The sequence below is a fragment of the Centruroides vittatus genome, unplaced genomic scaffold, assembly GCF_030686945.1.
Source record: "Centruroides vittatus isolate TY-2023 unplaced genomic scaffold, ASM3068694v2 scaffold_386, whole genome shotgun sequence".
Lineage (NCBI taxonomy): Eukaryota > Metazoa > Arthropoda > Arachnida > Scorpiones > Buthidae > Centruroides > Centruroides vittatus.
Genome location: NW_027122706.1, coordinates 6,718,788 through 6,739,127, shown reverse-complemented (window position 1 = coordinate 6,739,127; position 20,340 = coordinate 6,718,788). Strand labels below are relative to the sequence as shown.

At 31.0% G+C, this 20,340-nt stretch overlaps 1 protein-coding gene across 1 annotated transcript in view; it reads right to left on the bottom strand.

The window, feature by feature from the left end:
• snama (something that sticks like glue) overlaps positions 1-20,340 on the bottom strand; it is a 133,701-nt gene that overhangs the window by 10,575 nt on the left and 102,786 nt on the right. Inside the window, 6 exon segments of the mRNA XM_067286829.1 lie at positions 1,617-1,707; positions 3,546-3,633; positions 3,812-4,067; positions 14,882-15,356; positions 16,256-16,425; positions 16,496-16,614. Coding sequence (XP_067142930.1) covers positions 1,617-1,707; positions 3,546-3,633; positions 3,812-4,067; positions 14,882-15,356; positions 16,256-16,425; positions 16,496-16,614 — 1,199 coding nt within the window.

Genomic DNA, 20,340 nt, shown 5'->3' with positions numbered 1-20,340 from the left:
ATATTTTGTTAGTCTTTAGTATTTATATTTAAAATTGAGTTTTCAATAAATTCTTCTTATTATTTTATTTGCATGATCTTGCATAAGAACAAATGCAATTATAACACATTTAAAAGTCTTAAGATTTCAAGTACTGTCTCTCTGCAAAGACCATTGAGATAGTGAAGAGACCATTGAGCACATACGTTTGCATAAACAACTATATTGAATGGCATAATAAACTAGATTAAATGATTCTTCGAAAAATTTGCAAAAAGTATAGTTGCCAACATAGCAAGACTTGGTACAACCACAAAGTGAAAAAATTTGAAGAAGAAAAGGAGAAGTAAAAAAAATATTGAGATTTTTGAATACATTAGACATTATGCTAATCAGAAAAAAAAACACGAATTATAGATATTACAATCCCAGGTGTTATCAATTATTTTTCCTCCATTTAGTAACTTCCTCTAATTATTAGAGAGCTGCAAATCAAAGTCGAACAACTGCGGAAAAAGAAGACAGTTATAGTTCCAATTGCAATCAGAACACTAGAAGCCATTCCAAGGGATCTAGAACAACATCCAAGGAACTTACAGCTTGATAGAGCTAGCATCCATAGTCTACAGAAAGGCTTCACTACTTGGCATAGCACTTATTTTGCATAAATATCTTTAGACATTCTAAGTTTCTGGAAGACTATAGATATTCTAGATGTCTAGAATCTAGAAATGTTTAGGGACCATTAACCTACTCCATTATTCCCGATATATCTTGGGTCATGAGCTGTTGACCTTGACCTGTGGACCCAAGATATCTCATTTCAGCATCAGAATGTTTTTGAAATTAGATGTTGCTAGTCATTATAATTTTTATACTAAAACTAACTTACTGAAGTATAATTTTTATTTGTTTTTACATTTATTAATATATCTATTTTGTTTGTGCAAAATAAAAAAATAATTTCAAATGATACAATAGCCATGATTATTTTTTCAAAAACGTGTAATTTTCATTAGGCTTAACATCGACAAAAATTCACTTTGGCATGACACGCAACAGAGATAAAGTTCAACATTGGATAGGTTAATAGCTGAGAAACAGTCGCTGCATTACATTTATTATCATCATCATCATAACTTTCCAAACTTTATATATATAAATATATATTTTTAAATATATTTTAACTGATCTCCCAAATTTACAAATCAAGCATATTATTATAAACTTTTGCATGCTTTTTTTCTAAATTACTTTAATGTTGTATGTTATTTACTGTCATTAATTGTAAATGTTATGTTTAAGGTATTGCTTACAGAGTACAGAATTGCATAGTTTGTTAACAATCACTTTGCTTCTTGATCAGTAAACAATGTTTTAAGCATTTTGCAAACTAACATGATAAATATATGTTTAAATAACAATTTATTTCATTTTAAGAAACTAATTTGGTTTATATTGGCATTGTAATGCATTATAAGAAAAATAAACTCCAAATTAATGTTTTCTTGTAGAATTCCTGATTTTCAGAAAGAATAAACAAGATGATACCAGTATATTTTGCACATACACATTAATTCTAAAATACTAAAATAAAATAATAATCCATTAAAAATTTCAATATAAAATAAACATACCGTTCTATTCGCTCCATTCTTGCTTGTCTGTAACGTTCTCTTGGAGGAGTTCCATATGAATTTCGTGAAGACCGAGAAGTACGAGATGATCCTTAAAATATTAATAATTAAAACAAAATTCAATTGTTTTTATTTCATTTATTTTTTTAAAAATTCAATTTACTTTTTTTCAGTTTATAAAGAAATTTCATTATTGTACATAATTGAATCATTTATATAATGTAATAAAAATTTTTATAAATTAAACAATAGCAGACCTCTGGCAATCAAATTTTTATTTTCAAAAATTTCAAAACACAAAAAGATTGATTTTTATTGAAAATAAAAATAAAACTGTATATACCCAGTTTTGTTTTAACATGTTATATACTTTTCTGAAAAATCCATATATATATATAAAATATACTGTCTGTATGGAAAAAAGATTTAGTTTCATACCTTAAAACCAGTAAAAATAAAACAATAAACCAATTCCTATAACACGATATGTCTAAACAAAATATTACTATTTTATTTAATAAATTGAAGAGAGGACACTAACTTATTAACAACAAAATTTAATACATTGATACTATTTGCACAAATTTTATTTTTCATTTAACTTTTTCATTTAAACACCAAATACTTCTAACTCTTAACACAAAATGGCATAAAAAACTATTCAATATTGAAAGCAGTATATCAGAGTTATATAAACAAATTGTAAAACTAAATTTTTTCTGACTGTTTCATTCATGGAAGTTGAAATAAAAAACCAAGTGTTGCTAAACACATTCAAATAAGTTATAAAAACAGTTAAATCTTTGAATTTATTTAGGTGTATGCAGCAGCATAAAATGCAAATTCTCAAAATACAGGGTGTATTTTATGTACTGATTTTGTTTTGTTGCCAGTCTCCTGGTGGCATTGCAGCCAGTTGCAATTTGGTTGCTGGTAATTTATGACATATGTTGTTGTGGTGTCAAATGCTCTGTTATAATTATTAAAACTTTTTATCAAAATAGATCATCAAAGAAAACTATGAAATTATTTTGGTGCATATATTGTTCCTTCAAAGCCAAGAATTCAGACTATAATCAATAATTTTCAAATGAAGTATACTCTGCAAGATTTATTCCACAAAACATTGATGCTTTGAGAAAAAGTGTTGGTATATGTTCAGACCCTTTGTTGAACATCACACAAGAAACTAGTGCTTCTTCAACAACTGCATGGAAAATTTTATGGAAGGATCTGCAGTTTCACTTATACAAGATTCATTTAATGCAACAGTCGCAAAATAACCATAAATACCACCGTGAATGGAGTGCAAAAGTGTTACAGATGAGTATTGAAAACCCAAATTTCTTTGAAAATTTAATCATGCATAACAAAGATAATTTTGATCTAAATGGATCTGTTAACAAACAGAATAGTCAGTCTGGGGAACATAAAACTCAAGATTAATTCATGAATGACCTATTCACCCACTGGTATGCAATTTGGGCTGGTGGCATCATTGGACCCTCTTTAAAGATGACAACAAAAATGTTGTTACTGTAACTGCTTATTGCTATAGAAGTGTTACAAAACTTTCTTTTGCCTAAAACTGATATAAAGATTGCAGCATATGTGGTTCTAACATGATGATGCAACATTCCAGGTTATTAAGCTTCAAATAGGGTGAATAAAACTGTGCCCCCCACACACACACACACACACACATCATCATCCATACACACAGAAATTATCCCCATATTTTTTTTTGCATTTCTTAACATTTCAAGGTATCCTGTCCAAAAATGTAAAAATCTTAAGGAGATTTTTGACTGATCATCATACTTTCCTTCTGTTATATGTAACAGCCAGGAAAATAATAGTTGAAGTTAAAGCTGTTTATTCATAATCAGTACAATAAATCACATATTTATAATTCAATTCAAAATTTACCATGGGATGGTCCCCTAGAAGAATTAGATCGTGACTGATATTGTCTTGAATGTTGATTTTGAAGACATCCACTGTAAGTATTGAATCCCTAAAATTTTAAAATAATTTATTTAATCTTTAAAGAATTCCAATCCTAAAAAATATAAAACTACTCTATATTCTGAAAATATATTATGAAATGACTCATTAAAACTTATTAGCATTTGAGAGTGTTTAATATGTAATGACAATTTTTAATATAAATGAAATCTTTTGCTTTAACTTACCGAATGCATATATTTTGGACCACGTGTAGTAATTGTCATAATAGTGTTTCCTGATATATTATCCATTCTTGGAGATAGTGAATTATCACCTTGACTTTCAATACAAACACCATCAATAGGAAGTGATGAAACATAAGGAGAATCTAATGTGTTCTGCAATGCATCAGTAGATAATTTCTGATCTGTAACCAACTCTGTTTCTAAATCAACAGGTGGTTCATCAGCTAAAGGAGTTCCTGGTTGATTATCATCAAGCCTAAAAATCAAATCATATAAATATTTAAAAACACAAAATTTTCAATTTACAATTATATATAAATAAATAATAAACTATTTGTTAACAAAGTCAAAAATTAAGATTTATTAGGTACATTTTTAGACTACTATTTAGCTGAATCTGTTTGAGTTTTATTTTCATTTAATTAAGGTTCCAGTTTCATTTCTTTCTTGTACAATTATACCGTATTTACTCATATATAGGACGAGGTGTGACTTTAAGGATCAAAATAAAGAAAATTAGATTTGTTAATACAATTCTAATTTTATTTCATTTAATCACAAGTAAAATATCAAATAAATGTAAATGCACACATTGTCCTGTAAAAATTACTGGCATTTTAAAGTTTAAGGAAAATCTTGTAAAATCGACAACATAATTTGTTCATGTAAAGCTGGACAATCTGGAACCTATATTTTTGCCAATTCTTAACAGTCAAATCCACTCTCCATCGATTACACTTATGAGTTCCTCCAAATTCTGATTTCCAAATAAGCATCTGTTTTCACATGGGAATGGGTTAAAACTTATATCGAGCGCCCATGTGATTTTGTAATTTCAATCTGGAATTCAATTCAAAAGCTTTGCTTTTTCTATTGCTATTCATCTTTACTCTCGACAATATACAAGAATGATTCAAAATGACCCAGATAAAATACTTATGTTTTTAAACACAGGAGGGAAGACATCTGGTAAAAAATGCAAATACATTGTTCACAAAAATTATTTGCAAAAATGCAAAGAATTTTTCGCTCGAGTATATAGGACGACCTAGGAATTTGAAGCTGTGATAAATGAATAAAAACCTTGTCTTATATGCGAGTAAATATGGTATATATAATTTGCAACATAATGAAATTGTTCAGATTACAAATATAATCTGCTTAATCTTCATCATCTATATTTTATAATTGTAACATAATTATAAAATATCTACAAAACCAACCCTCTTAATCTATATTCTTAATCATCATCATCATTATTTTATATCATGAAACCTAACATACTGAAATTGCACACAGTTCTAAAAACAAAATGTTTATCACTTTTAAAAACTTGAGCAAAGAATTTGTTGTATTAATTCATACATTAATATTTGTTTTATAAGAAAAATGTTATAATTTTAATTCAAAATTCAAAATAAAAAAGATTATAACTCTAAAAATATATTACAGTAGAGTGTCATTTATCAGAATCAACTGGGGACTGGGGTTGCTCGAATAACTTATTTTTCGGATAACCAATTCTGTACGAAAAAAATATATTAACTTATCCCATTTTGAAATTTTTTTCTGTTGCATGTCACTTTGCGTTGAATTTTCGTCGATGTTAAGCCTAACGTAAATTTTAAAAAATAATAATTGTGGCTATTGTATCATTATAAATTAATTTCTTTATTTTGTACAAACAAAATATATTGAAAAATATAATAACCAAAAAAAATTATACTTTAGAAGTTAATCTAGTTGTAAATTTTTTAATGGAATCACTGTTCTTTTTAATTAATGTCCAATATTGTGGCAATTCCAACTCCATAGTTCTGAGCTAAGCTAAGCTTGATCCACTAGCACCACACTTCAACTGATCTATTATTTTAAGTTTATCAGAAACACCGAGAACAACGTGTTTACGTTTAGTTGCCATTGCGAATGGTACAACAACTACAGCACGACCTGTTACAAATATAAAATTCATAGATCCAAAATTAATGTCCCCGATGGAAACGAATTTTGATTCAGCATGACACACGTCCCAACGTACAGTCCTCAGAAAAACACCACACAAAAGTGCCAGTGCTGCCAGCTAAAACACACACCAACAAAAAAAATATTGGAGTAGCCCAAGACATAGCCAAAGACTGCAGCGCCACAGCCCTAGTGGAAATTTAAATTTGCCGACTGGAATGCTTTTGGTTAACCGACGTTTCGACTGATTGGCTTTCGAATAAACAACGCTCTACTGTATTTATAAAAAAACACAAATTTACGGTATACATCATACATAACAGAAAAATTAATACAACTTATCACATCAAACTACATATTCTTTCCTCTGATAATCAAAGTAAATAACCATAATCAAATGAAGAAATCTTTCATAAAAAAAAACTATTTAATGAAACTGTTAATCCAGAAAAAACAAAATAATTTCATTCAAAATGTTGTTTTTAAGAGAACAAATTACACAAATTATATTTAAAAATAAAAGAATCAACTATAACAATGATATATTGGGTTGTTCGGAAAGTAATTTCGTGTTTTTATTACTAGAGGAATTAGATGTATTTTTGCCAGCCAATTTTATTTTAAACCACATTTTCATTATATACTTCGATAGCTGACATTTTAAGGCTTATTTGTAAAAAATTTTGTTTGATTCTGTACAATTGTGTTTTTTTTTGGTGACCCATCAAATATGGAAAATCGAAAGCATCATTTTTGGCATATTTTGCTTTTTTATAACTAAAAAATCAAAATGCTGTTCAAACAAGAAAAAATTGTGGTACATGTTTGGAGAAGATGTGTTGAGAGAGAGACAGTGCCAAAACTGGTTTACAAAATTGCGTTCTGGCAATTTTAATATCGAAGATACACCACATTTTGGATGGTCATTTGAAGCCAATGAAAACAAAATAAAGGAACTGATTGAAGCAATCTGCCGTATAACAACACGTGAAATCACTAAGAAATTAAATCTGATAAATTGAACCGTTTATTATTACTTAAAACGAATTGGTTTCATTTCAAAGCTCGATATACGGGTTCTACATGTTATTAACGAGAGATGCTCTCTATGGTTGGATTTTAAAGAAATTTTCGGGCTTTTACCAGACAATTTAACAATTGATTCGAAAGTGTACTGCCATCGAATAAACGACTTGAGTAATATCATCAAACAGAAAAGGCCAGAATTGATCAACAAACAAAGTGTAGTGTTTTACCATGATAATGCCAAATTTCACACAAGTTTGGTAACTCGTCAGAAACTGTTATAGCTTAGATGGGATGTGTTATCACACCAACCACATTCGCCAGATCAGGCACACTCAGATTATTACTTGTTCCGGTCTATACAAATTTTTTTAAAGTGTAAGACATTTACTTGAAATGACAATGTCAAAAATCAAAAATCACTTGGATCAGTTTTTTGTAAACAACGATCAAAATTTTTACGAATGTGAAATCTTGTTACTACCAGAAACAATGACAACAGGTATTTGACCAAAATGGTCAATATATAATTCAATAAAATATTTATTTATTATAAGAATATTGCATTTATTTTTTTATGGAAAAAACGAAATTACTTTCTGAACAACCTAATATATAAACAATAAATCCACAAACCTCAATTTTAAGTGATACTAAAACAACTGACATATCAGGCCATAATAAGGCTAATTTAAGAATTAAATATAAAATAATTTGACTAAAGGTAGAGGGTTAGGACACCATCTCCAGATAATTTTAATAATTACAACAAATTAATTTTTAATTTAAAATCTATGGAAGAAATTTAATAGTGTAATCTGCAATGCATCTGCATAGTAACCAGTTGAGGATTTGAATTTGCACTGAGCAAATTCTTTTCTTCCATAAATTTTAAATTAAAAATTAATTTATAATTACAGTCGACTCACCTTAAAATGAACACCAATAAAACAATGTTTGCTGTTGTGTTGGTAAAATGCCATTGTCACAATGTTAATTTTCATGCATTAAAGTGAACAAAGATTTTACCAAAATTTGTTAAACCAAACTGTAAATTACCTTCCCAACCCCTAAGAAATAACCCTATATCCAATAATGATTTTATTATTCACACTGAAAAGTGTAAACAGCAAAGTGGTACTGTAATTAATGTTCTATTTTCAGTAGAATAGATTTTCTTATCCTACTAAGCAAAGATAGGTTGATCTCTGATTGTACAGCAATTCAAACATCTGTTCCCTAGTGATTCGTATTAATGAGAATTCTCTCTATTAAAATTATCATGAATGACAGCCTGACCACATATGTCTAGTCAAATTACTTTATATCTAATTTATTATTATTATTATTAAATTATTAAATTAGCTTTATTATAGCTGGATAATATGACAGATTGTTTGGCATAATGATAATTGTTTTAATTGTCTACCAATATAATATCCAACCTATCTTCACCAATCATAAATTAATGGATTAAAAAATGTCATCATTCAATCAATTCAATCATCAATCAATCAAATTATCATAGTTCACTGATTGTTTATCAATGTAGATGAATAAAATGAGTACCATTTAAGCCATCTCTTTACAACTTTTGTAACTAATGACATTATTCCTAAACTTTCTACTCCAAAACATATGGTATTAAACTTTTCATTCAAAAATGTGCACATTCTGTTATAAAATTACATAAAGCATCAATCTTAATCATATACAACATAGAAATTTAAAATTCAAATATCACAAATCAACACAGCTCCATCCATACGAGAGTGTAAATACCAAAAATTATGGAAAAAACAAATACAGAAAGAAGAAATACATTTAAAAAATTAGGAAATTGACAAAATATTAATATACTAGCAGGTAAGCTCAGCATTGCCCAGGAAAAAAATACAAACAAACATTAAGATTATTTCGTACTTCTAATCCTTCAATTATATAATATTATAGTATAGTATTTGATTTATATAACTATATAGTTATCTTACATAAGTGTTTATCAACCAAAGTGAACAATCTAACACATTTTAAAAATTTCTTTAAATTGTATACAGTAGAAGAATAAATAATTTTTAATTTAAAATGTATTAGATTGGTCACTTGGTGTGATAAACCCTTACATAAGATAACCTTTGCAGTTATGTAAATCAAATACAATAATATAACAAACATTGAAACAAAAATCATATAAAGCAATTGGTAATTTTAGCCTACCATTGTCACATTTATTGCAATACTCAAATGGTACAAAATGGCACAGTTTCATTAATAAAGTAGACATCAATTGAAAATACAATATCTTAAAAATTTAATACGTTGTATTTTTTTTCTAATGTTAGCTGTAAAAAACTTTCTTTCACAGCCAAATATCATATGGTAATCTGCCAATAAATCAATTTCATGAAAAACAGCCCAAATATTTAAACTCTGTACCCTGGAAAACCACTTAAAATATATTTTGTGTTGGCCTGTAATCTTGTATTATGCAATTTTCATATTCAAATGCCACCATACTGCTGGGTCTGATAGGAAGAAGGGTCTGTTGTACAAAAGGGTTGAAGTTAATTCAACCAAAAGTAGTTATTGACCTCTTCCAGGAAGCGTGGATGGTCAACAACTACTAATTAATATTTGTCTACTACTATTAACATTTGAAGTATCTGTGTCAGATAGATTGTGATGGCCCCTGATGTGATGAAAGTTGCTAATTTTAACATTTTTGGACGTTAAGATTTGATACAAAATATGTTTAAATAAATAAAAAAATCCCATAAAAATGCAAAAATAATTGCTTTTATATGATCCCATAGAAAAAAAACAGATAAAATAGGTTGAAAAAGTAAAGTTCAGCAGAAACATATAGTAAAGGAAAGTTTTGAAAATTGTGGGAAAAGAATAGTAAAAGCAGATTTGACAGCAAGACTCAACATGTGAATAAAGTGCACATTACACAGACTACAACTACAGGAAGTTTCGAATGAAGCAATCTCACTGTGATAATAAATAGGAAAAATAAACATTGGCACAGAAAAAGACTTTGAGCTTTGTACCTTAAAATTGTTGCATGTACTGTACATTAATTTGGTTGAACATTGTTAGAACATCTTTAAGCAGTACTAGTAAAGGAAGTTTGGGGCAATGGGTTTAAGAGTTAATAAGGAAAGATGAAATCAGGAAAGGGGTGGAGTGTCCAGTTTTGAGGTAGTTAAGTATGTCCATGTGAATATTGCATTTATAGAAAAATTATTAGAATTGGTTTGGTTTACTTTGTTATGGCAACATGATGTGTGAGCAATCTGCCAAGAAGGATGCATCTCAGAAAAACTTACGTAAAGCTGTCCCTATTTAGGTGTTACTAACATGAAGAAAACAGAGAAAACTGCACATGGCTAGTCTGTTGGCCATACACAAACCCACAACAGACTACTGGTGTTTGGTGATTTTATACACTTAGTTACTGGAGGGTACTTATAGGCTGCATTTTGAAAAACTTGTAGACCTATAAATTCACTGTTGCCTATCTGCTGTCTAACCCTAACCTCCTAAGAATTACATAGATGAATGCTGAGACCAGATATAAAAAGCTTAGGGGCAGGAGGCCTCAATTAACTACATCTGAACTTTCAATGCAAATTGAAAGTCATGTTATTTTGATTAAAAAGTTTTGTCCTTAATGGAGTTTGATACATAACCATCATAACTCTATTGCTAACAGAAAAAGTATGATCACAGGGCAAAACACTACTCCACTCCACACAGACAAATTCTGTGCACTACCTGTTGCAATAATGGCTTGCCAGAAATAGTTGGAGTCTTGACTATTGTAAGGACCCAGACGAGGTCCGAAATAGCAAAAATGCAGAATTCTGTTGTGAAAAAATTAACGATAAATTATATAAGAGAGAGAGAGAGGAAAAAAAAAACTCTTAATCAAAACAACGTAACGAAAAATGTAAACAACGAGTCTCGGGATGACGTCAACGCGTGTTAAACGACCTGTTAATGTTTAATCCAAAGGTAGAACTCTGACACACGCACTCATAAAGAGATATAAGGTTGACACAAGTATTCAAAGAAAAAATTAAACATAGGAAAACAATTTCAGAAAAAGGGAAAAATTGAAGAGATAGAAAAATATCGCGTGATCGTTAGAATTCCAAAATGACATCAATTGCAAACAACGGATTAAATTATGAGTGCAGGTGTTGTGGTTCTATCAACAATCTTGGAGCATAGTCGAAAAAGGGTGTCAAATAGACACCTCGAATCGGACCTTTCCCGCGACCCGACATGGTCTCGTTTTGCACTTGGAAACAAAGGGGAGGCCAATCGAGAAGCGAGGAAAGGGACGAGGGACCAATCCGCAAGGTGGACAGGACACGGAAAAACGTATAAAAACTGGGACTTCAAGGTCAAGACAGAGTTTTTCGGAATGACCGACGTGCCACTTGAGGATTAAACCAGTGTGTGCTGTGTCATCCCTCGGAACTTAAAGTGTGCCACCGCCCGTCGACATCGCCGTACAGCCCTTCTCGTCCGCCCGGGACTAGAGTGACCTGCCGAACTCTTACGATCTGAAGATCGCCGAGATTTGGATCAACCTAACCGATGTAAGCATGTATTCGTCCAAATAAACGGTTTTCCGCCTATAAACACTTGTCATCATTTGCCTCCTTCGCCACCGCCCACATACACGGGTTCCCTTAAGCTCATCCTGACGTGGGATATTTAAGCCCAGTCTACACCAGTCCAAATCTTACACTGGTGTCAGTGACACGGGATTAATTGAATCCCCCCTTTAAAGTCAGCGAATCTTACACTATGAGGCCATCAACGCTATTTACGACTGTGTGTTCATGCCCATCATTTGCTATGCTTCAATTTTCTAGAGTGAGGCAGCCTCTCAATCTCTCAACCACTGTCGGCTTTGAACAGCCCAGAGTCTTGCTCTCCTATGACTTATTGCTACTGCACTGTTTCAAATGCTGCTCTTCCTGTTCTTGCAGGGAAGCCTCCCATTCTCCACCAAATCCAATACTGCACTGGGCAGTTTCTGCTGTCCAGGAGAAAGAGTATCACTATTTCTAGTAACATGTATGATGCATCTTGCTATGAGGTCAGCAGGCCTTTTGTGGACTTGCCTCATTCAACACTTAGGAAGGGCCTTTGACCTCATGATTGCCCAACCAACATCGAGGTTTATACTGGACTTCACAGGGTACTGCAAGTGCTTTTGTTGTGTACATTAACACCAATGAAGTTCATCATGACACTTATGTTCTACACCCAGAGTGTTCAGTGTTTCAGGCCAAGATGTTTGCTGTGTTTAAAGCAATAGAGTTTTGCAACATAAAATTTAGCAGTAATAACATCTCCATCCTGACTGACAGCTTTGCCACTGTCCATTTATTAACTAATAAAGATAGCACCCACCCCATAGCCAGAGATATTCTTTCTTCTGCTGCCCAGACCAACACCACCCATGGTATTAAATGGATTTGGGGACACTGTGGTACTAGGGGAAACAAACGTGCTGATTCTCTTGCACGTGCAGCTACTCTGCTTACAAGCACTGACCCAGCCTAACAGTCATCTACCAGCTTCCAGACTGAAGCAGCTTTTATGGCATGACATCATTGCAGCATGGCAGCAGGAATGGGAACTCATTCCTGAGCAACAAATCTCCCATCAAATCAATATTATGACCATACAAATAATTTTGGGTCTTTACAGAATTATCCTTTTTAATTGTCCAATCAGAGACAGATGGTAACAACTTAAAAGCAACAAATGACATTAAAAATTCATACAATACAATTGACGCTGACCTTTTCTTTTTGGTGTCGGATCCTCAAAGAAAAGGTCGGTGTCAATTGTATTGTATGAATTTTTTAATGTCATTTGTTGGTTTTAAGTTGTTACCATCTGTCTCTGATTGGACAATTAAAAAGGATAATTCTGTAAAGACCCAAAATTATTTGTATGGTCATAATATTGATTTAATCAACAAAATTAATCCTTGGAACTTTTTTAATAAATCTCCCATCAGTTTTCCCTGAGCATTGAAAGATGTCTTTGATGGAACTGGTTTTACCCAAACACCAAACTTCGCAGTTTCTGTCTGAACACAGATGGTTCAACATATAACTTCGTAGGTTCAATATCATCGGAATGAACTGCTGTTCCATCTGTGAGGTTTAGGATGGAATGAAACACTATCTGATAAATTGTCTGATGCTAGAAGACACAAGGCAACAACTCAAGCAGCTCATGGATGAAGATAATCTTGATTGGCAATGTGATCTTGAATTGATACTGTCTAGCAAAAAATACTTCTGCCTATTTAAAAAAATTGTCAAACTCTATTTCACAAAAACAATGATCCAATAATGGACTGTTCATCTCTTCTGTCTTCAATGTACTGCTACATGTTACACTGTCTTCTCACGTACCCTAATGTTTATTCAATGTATGACTGGCTCAGCACATTGCTTGTCCATTCTGTTCCATTATGTTTTCCATGTACTGTACATACGCAATTCGACTGTATATAATGTGTTAAATTCACCACACGAATCGTATTGCTTATTCATTGTATCACTGATTTTGCATAATGTCGGTTTAATTCATCCTATCTTATTTTCCTTGTATATATGCAATTTTTCTTTTATTTTATCTGGTATTATTTGATTACTTCACTCGACTTGTTTCACCAATGTATGCTTAACTTGTTTTCATCAATATTTATTAATGTATAACTTTTATCAATGAATAATTATAATTAATAAATTTCTTCCCAACTGTGCCTAGCGGTATCAGACTGAATAAGATTATTTTGTCTGTCTGTCTGTTACAGTAATGGTGTGTAATAGCTTGTCTATTTCATACTATATCATTGTTGCAGTAATTAAGTGAATATAATATATATATATTTAAAATTCTATCCTTTTTTGTAAAAATTATATTTACTTTATTAGTTTCTTAAATTGTTTGCCAATAGATGGTGCTACATGTAAAGTTAGAAAATCAAATATCGACAAAAATTAATTTATATGTAGAAATCCATCAATATTTTGGTGTGAGATGTATGACATGATCCAGATTGAAGTATATGAATGCAACTTCAGAGTTTCATAGCACTTGATTGAATGGCCTAGGCAATGCACAGCAAACAAACATCCATCCTCATTTCATTAATGAAAATTAAGACTATATAAACAAAGTTTGGGTCCTTTTGCCTGTTTATATCCTTTTTCTTATATCCTAAAGGATATAAATAGGCAAAAGAACTCAAACTTTGTTTGTATAGCCTTAATTTTCATTAATGAAATTAGTTAAAATAATCCTGTGCTTCTATGTACAAACATCCTCATTTATATATATAAATGATGATAATTTTAAAAAATTTTAGATGTTTCATATAAGAAATTTTGCCCTGCAGTTTTAATCTTTCTCTCTTTTTTCTTAATGTTTTTGCATTGATAAATGAATCTGATTTCTAACTCTCCTCCATGCATGTGATCTACAACCTAATTCTGTTTTCAAGACATCTTTTTTTTCTTCTTGCTTTTCTGATAAAATATCAAAGCACTAGAGACTTCTTTAGCTGACATTTTTGATTTGTAACATAAAAGAAAAATTAACTAAAATCCAACCTTGATATGCAGTGCTAACCTTTATATTATATAGTAATATATAATACAATATTTACTATTCACATAAGTTCACATGTTACAATAATGCAATCTAATGGCTGGCAACAGAATTCAACCAGACATATTAAAAATAATCTAATTACCTCCCTTTTTTTTCGTTTCATTAATTTTGTTAATCCTTCTGCAAATAAGTAAATTTTACCTTTGTAAATATGAAAAGTAATTAAAATACCAAATCACAAATATGCAAGATCTGCAAATAAAGAAAGCATAAAAATGGAGCTTCCACAATATTTCATACTACTGTTCAAAAAACATTTACATTTCTACAAAAGCTATTATATTTGACATTTGTCAATTTACCAGTTTATTTTAGATACTACTTACTACTTACTACTACTACTACTAAGGTTTTAATTCTTACTCTATTCCAATGTGTGTTGATTCATGTTTTTCCAAAGTATCATTATTTGGAGAATGCAAAATCTGTGACTCAGATTTAACTTCTTCACAAACAGCTGATGCTTCTTCTAAAATTTTTTCTTGACATTCATTTTGAAGAGAATTTGATGCTTCATTTTCATTAATTATATGTGAGGGTGAACTTATCTGGATGGTAGGAGGTGTTTGAGACTGCAGTGGAGAAGGTGGAACCATAATGGTATTTACAGGTGAAAGATGCACTGGAGTAACAGCTGGAGATTGAATTTGTGTTATAGGAAGATTTTCAATAGGTTGGGAACGGCCACCTTTAACACGAGTGTAGCCAGTCTCATTTTTAAAATTCATAACTTGAGTTCGTAAGAAGCGATTGGGAATTAAATTATCTGGTGATATATCTGTTTCATGACATACAGGACATTCATGATTCTCTGAATCCAATAATACTTGTCTGACACCTATAAAAAAAGCATCGTTTAAAATATTGAATTTTTAATTGAATATGTTATAGTCTTTTTATCAACAAATAAACTGGTATGATTTTATACTTATTAATTAGTCTTATAATTGTATATTATTATTATAACATTAGAAAAAAGTCACCATTTCTTATCTTAAGTACTATGATTTTAAATTACTACTGAACATTTAAAAAAACAAAATTCCAATTTCAAATCACTTTAGTATCAAAAATAGAAATTACATTTTTGCACATGAGAAAATCTGATCTTATTTAATAAATTCTGTAGTTCTAAAAATAATTTTTTTTAAATATTGAAAAATTGTTGTGTTTTTGTACACCAAAATATTATCTAATGAAAAATTCTACAGTTATGCTTCAGAAACAATATATATATATATATATATATATATATATAAGTAGCCATATTGTATTACAATTAAAGTATAAAAAATTTCAACAGATGCATTTTAAAAATTATCTAAGTAAACAAAAACAAAATACTGTTTTTAAAAATGTCACTAACCATTAATATAATACATGTGTAATATGTATTAAATTTATAAATATATTTTTATACCTTTTTATTTAAAATAATTGATATATTTTGAAGTTCCCCCCTCAGAATGTACAATTGTTATTTTCCATATATCTAACCAGTATCGTTATATTTAGTTAAATGCTTAGTAAAATTAAACCTATCTAAAATACACAGTCAAATGTTACTCAATTGTGAAACTTAGGCATAAAAAGAATCTTCTAGACTTATTTATATTAAAAATATAATATATTATTTTTAACAAAATAATACAATTTATGTATATTAATATAGTTGTAAAATAATACTTTATTATTGCTTTGATTTGAATGCATTAGAATAAAGATATAAATAATTACATTCATCACAAAAGCTATCTCCACAACATGGAATAAGTACTGCATCCTGTAGTAAATCTCTGCAAACCATACATAATAAATCTTCTGGGAGTTTTGGTTCAGGATCAGGTTCTGGTTCTGGTTCTTTCAAAAATGGTGGTTTTTCCTTTTTGACTTCTTTATAAGCTTCACTAAAATATATAAAATTTTAAACATATACATCTCAATCTTTATTTAAAAAATTATTTAAGTAAGACTTACTGATCAATAAGCGGGACTGCAAATTCTCCAGTACTAGTGAGAAGAGCACCTTTATGCTCTGGCCCATCAACAGGAACCATAAAGCTGCGTGGAATTCCTGTACTTCTTTTAATTTCCAACTATATTAAATTATATTTTATACATTTACAATTGTTATAAATTCTATATTAATTACCATTAACTTTAGTAAATAAAAAAAAAATCATTGCTTATAATATTCAACTATCATATTTCCACAAATATAAGAGCATGCCTGCTTTATATTAAGTATCTAAAAACACATACTACTTTTAAAAAACTTTTATAATATTGGAAGTGTATTTTTTTTTTAATTTTGGTTTTCTATTTTTGATAATATTTCCACAGAGATGGTACTAAATAGTTCCTGTACCAATACCTTTATATTTAATTTACATTGGCACAGCAGTGCTCTTGTATATCAAAACAAGCTGGTACACATAACATCATGTCTTTATATATGAAGTATACTTTTATAAGCAAAGCAAGATGTGTTTCAAACACAAAAACATTTTCATACATGACAGATGCTCTTACTTGCACAAAAATATGTTGTTATTACTATTTACATAAAATATATATAGAGAGAAAATATTTAACTATTTTTCAAGTATGAAATATTTAAAAACAGTAGTATTACTACACTGGAGTAATGTAAAATGCATGTACCTATAAGCCTTTTACCGGTTTGCATCTTGGAACAAAATATAAAATAAAATAAAAGTCCATTACAAATGTTTTTGAACTATTGCGGTTCTTTTTTAGGTAACTTGAACTTTCTAATCGAATGCAATTAGGAAGTTCAAGGTATGCGCATTTTATAAAATATTTAGTTATATGGTAATTACTGTACATATAATTAAATATTTACAGTAAAAAGTTTAATTTTAATTTAACTTATTATATAGTACAGGGCTTCTTAAACTTTTTTTATTCACAACCCCATTTATGATTGTGATTTTTTTCCGCGACCCCCCCCCCCAAATATAAAATAAAGATATATAAATATTTTGCAATATACATATGAAATACAATAAAAATATACATATATATTGAAGATATACACAAATTTGCAAAAACAATAATGGTGTACTACCACAGTTCACTCTTGTGTTACAATGGAACAGAGACAACTGAATACACTGAAAAGCAACAACACTACACTAGTTCACACTACAATCAGTGCTGCTGAATCGTTGTCTCGCTGCACCAGAAGTGACACAAAGTGCAACTCACGAAACCTACGACACAAAGCATGCCATTTTCAAACTCTTACAAATTATTTTCAATATTTTGCCTTAAAATCTTGTGACTCCAAGATTTCGCTAAGCGACCCCATTTGGGGTCGCAACCAATAGTTTAAGAAGCCCTGATATAGTATAACAAAATTAAATATCATTTTTATATTTGATTTATATCATAATCCAGGGGAAAAAAATGTTTCAATTTTCTCTTGCTAAATGCAATTTAAAAACTGAACAATTTTACATTTTTGCTTACTTAATCTTACATTAACTTTCAAGTCATTAATGAAAATAACTAACTAAAATTTTTCTATTAAAAACTAATTCAAATGTTAAATAATAAAGAGTTCTTATTTCATTTATAACACTATATAATATTAACTTTATAACACTGAAAAAACAATAAGATTTTCCATTATATATTCAATTCTAACTTGCTGTAAACTGCTATAGCATCCAAAACTCATTAATTTTCATGTAATAAAAATTTAACTTTTTAAAAACTATTTAATAATTTATATATTTTGATGTGATATAATGTTAAGTCTGGGCAGCATTTTTGGACATATAATTAACAATCCATTTAATTTTTCAGGTAAGATTATTGGTAATATTCAACATGTCTAAAAGGAAGATCTACAGTGGTACCTCGACATACGAGTTTAATTCGTTCCGTAACCTTGCTCGTATCTCAAAGCAATTTTCCCCATTGAAATTAATTGAAATGCCATTAATCCGTTCCAGCTCCCAAAACACCACCTCAGTTGTTTTTGTTAAGTGTTTTTGAATAAGAAAAACGTATTTACAAGAAGAAACATTTATTTATAAATAACAAATACATATTCTATAAAAACATAATAAAAGAAAAAGTGAAGTGCTTACGGAAGCGCTTAATTTTCGTCACTGGTCTTCGCTTTTTTTGTCACGCTTTGCTCATTTTCACCTGCAGATCGTTTAAAAAAACTGTCCAAGGAGGTTTGTTTCTTCCTCTCTTTCAGGATATTGTGGAAATGAGTTAGGCAAGTTTCGTTGAATAACTCCGATTCACGACCAGTTTCAACTTTTTCGGGGTGATTTTTATTCACGAACTCTACAACTTTCTCCCACATTCCCAAGATCTCCTTTATATCTCTTGTAGAGATAACCTCCTCCATCTCTGGCTCCTCTTCAAAACTAATTTTTTGTTGAACCACAGTATGCTGCTGCGAATGTAGATCGTGTAACTCCTCAGTTGTCAGCTCCTGAGACTGTTCCTCGACGAGTTCGTTCACATATCTCTCATTCACCTCCAGACCCATGGATTTTCCCAGAGAAACAATCTCCTCTACCACTGACACTTCGGGTTCCAATCCTTCGAAGGCCCTTTCAGGTAAAGCCTCAGGCCACAGCTTCTTTCATGCAGAGGTTAAGGTCCTCGTTGTAACACCCAGCCAGGCCTGATCAATAATTCTCAGGCATATCACGATGTCAAAGTGGTCCTTCCAGAACTCTCGAAGGGTAAGGTTTGTGTTCTCTGTCACCTCAAAGCAGCGCCGAAAAATGTGCTTGGTGTACAACTTCTTAAAATTAGAAATCACCTGCTGATCCATGGGCTGCAGGATAGGAGTGGTGTTGGGTGGTAGGTAGAGAACCTTTATAAACTTGAACTCTCCGAGTAAATCATCTTCGAGATTTGGTGGGTGAGCAGGGGCATTATCGAGGACGAGAAGGGCTTGCATGGGTAAGTTGTTTTCCTGTAGATATTTTTTAACAGAAGGGCCAAACACCAGGTTTATCCACTCCACAAAGAATTTCCTGGTGACCCACGCCTTTGGATTTGCCCTTCACATAACTTGCAGTTTTTCTTTTAAAATCTTATGTGACTTAAAGGCTCTGGGATTTTCCGAATGGTATACTAGCAGAGGCTTGATTTTGCAGTCGCCACTCGCATTGGCGCAAAGTGCTAGAGTTAATCTATCCTTGATGGGTTTGTGACCTGGCATCGTCTTCTCCTCTGCCGTTATGTAAGTGCTATTCGGCATCCTTTTCCAGAAAAGCCCTGTCTCGTCACAGTTGAAGACTTGCTGAAGGATGTATGCTTTGGCTTCTATCAGTTCGGAAAACGTTTTGATGTAAACCTCAGCTGCCTTCACATCCGAACTTGCTGCTTCACCATGCCTGACGACGGAGTGAATGCCGGTCCTTTTCCTAAAGTTGTCAAACCAGCCCTGACTGGCTTTAAACAAGTTTTCTGATTCCTCGTTTGTGGAAGTGTGTGGAATCTGCTTCAGCAAATCACCGTAAATCGCTCGTGCCTTCTCACATATGATGCTTTGTGTTAAGGTTCTTCCTTGAAGCTGCTTCTCTGTCACCCACACCATCAGTAGTTTCTCCATCTTTTCATGGAGAGATGTCCGGAGCTTAGAAATTATTGTAACGCCCTTAGCTAGCGTTATACCCTTTATCAACTCCTTCTGTTTAAGCACAGTACATATCATTGATGTGCTACGCCCGTACATCCTCGCCAAGTCAATTACTCGCACACCTTGCTCATGTTTTTCTATGATTTCACGCTTTAATTCAATAGACATCATCTTCTTCTTC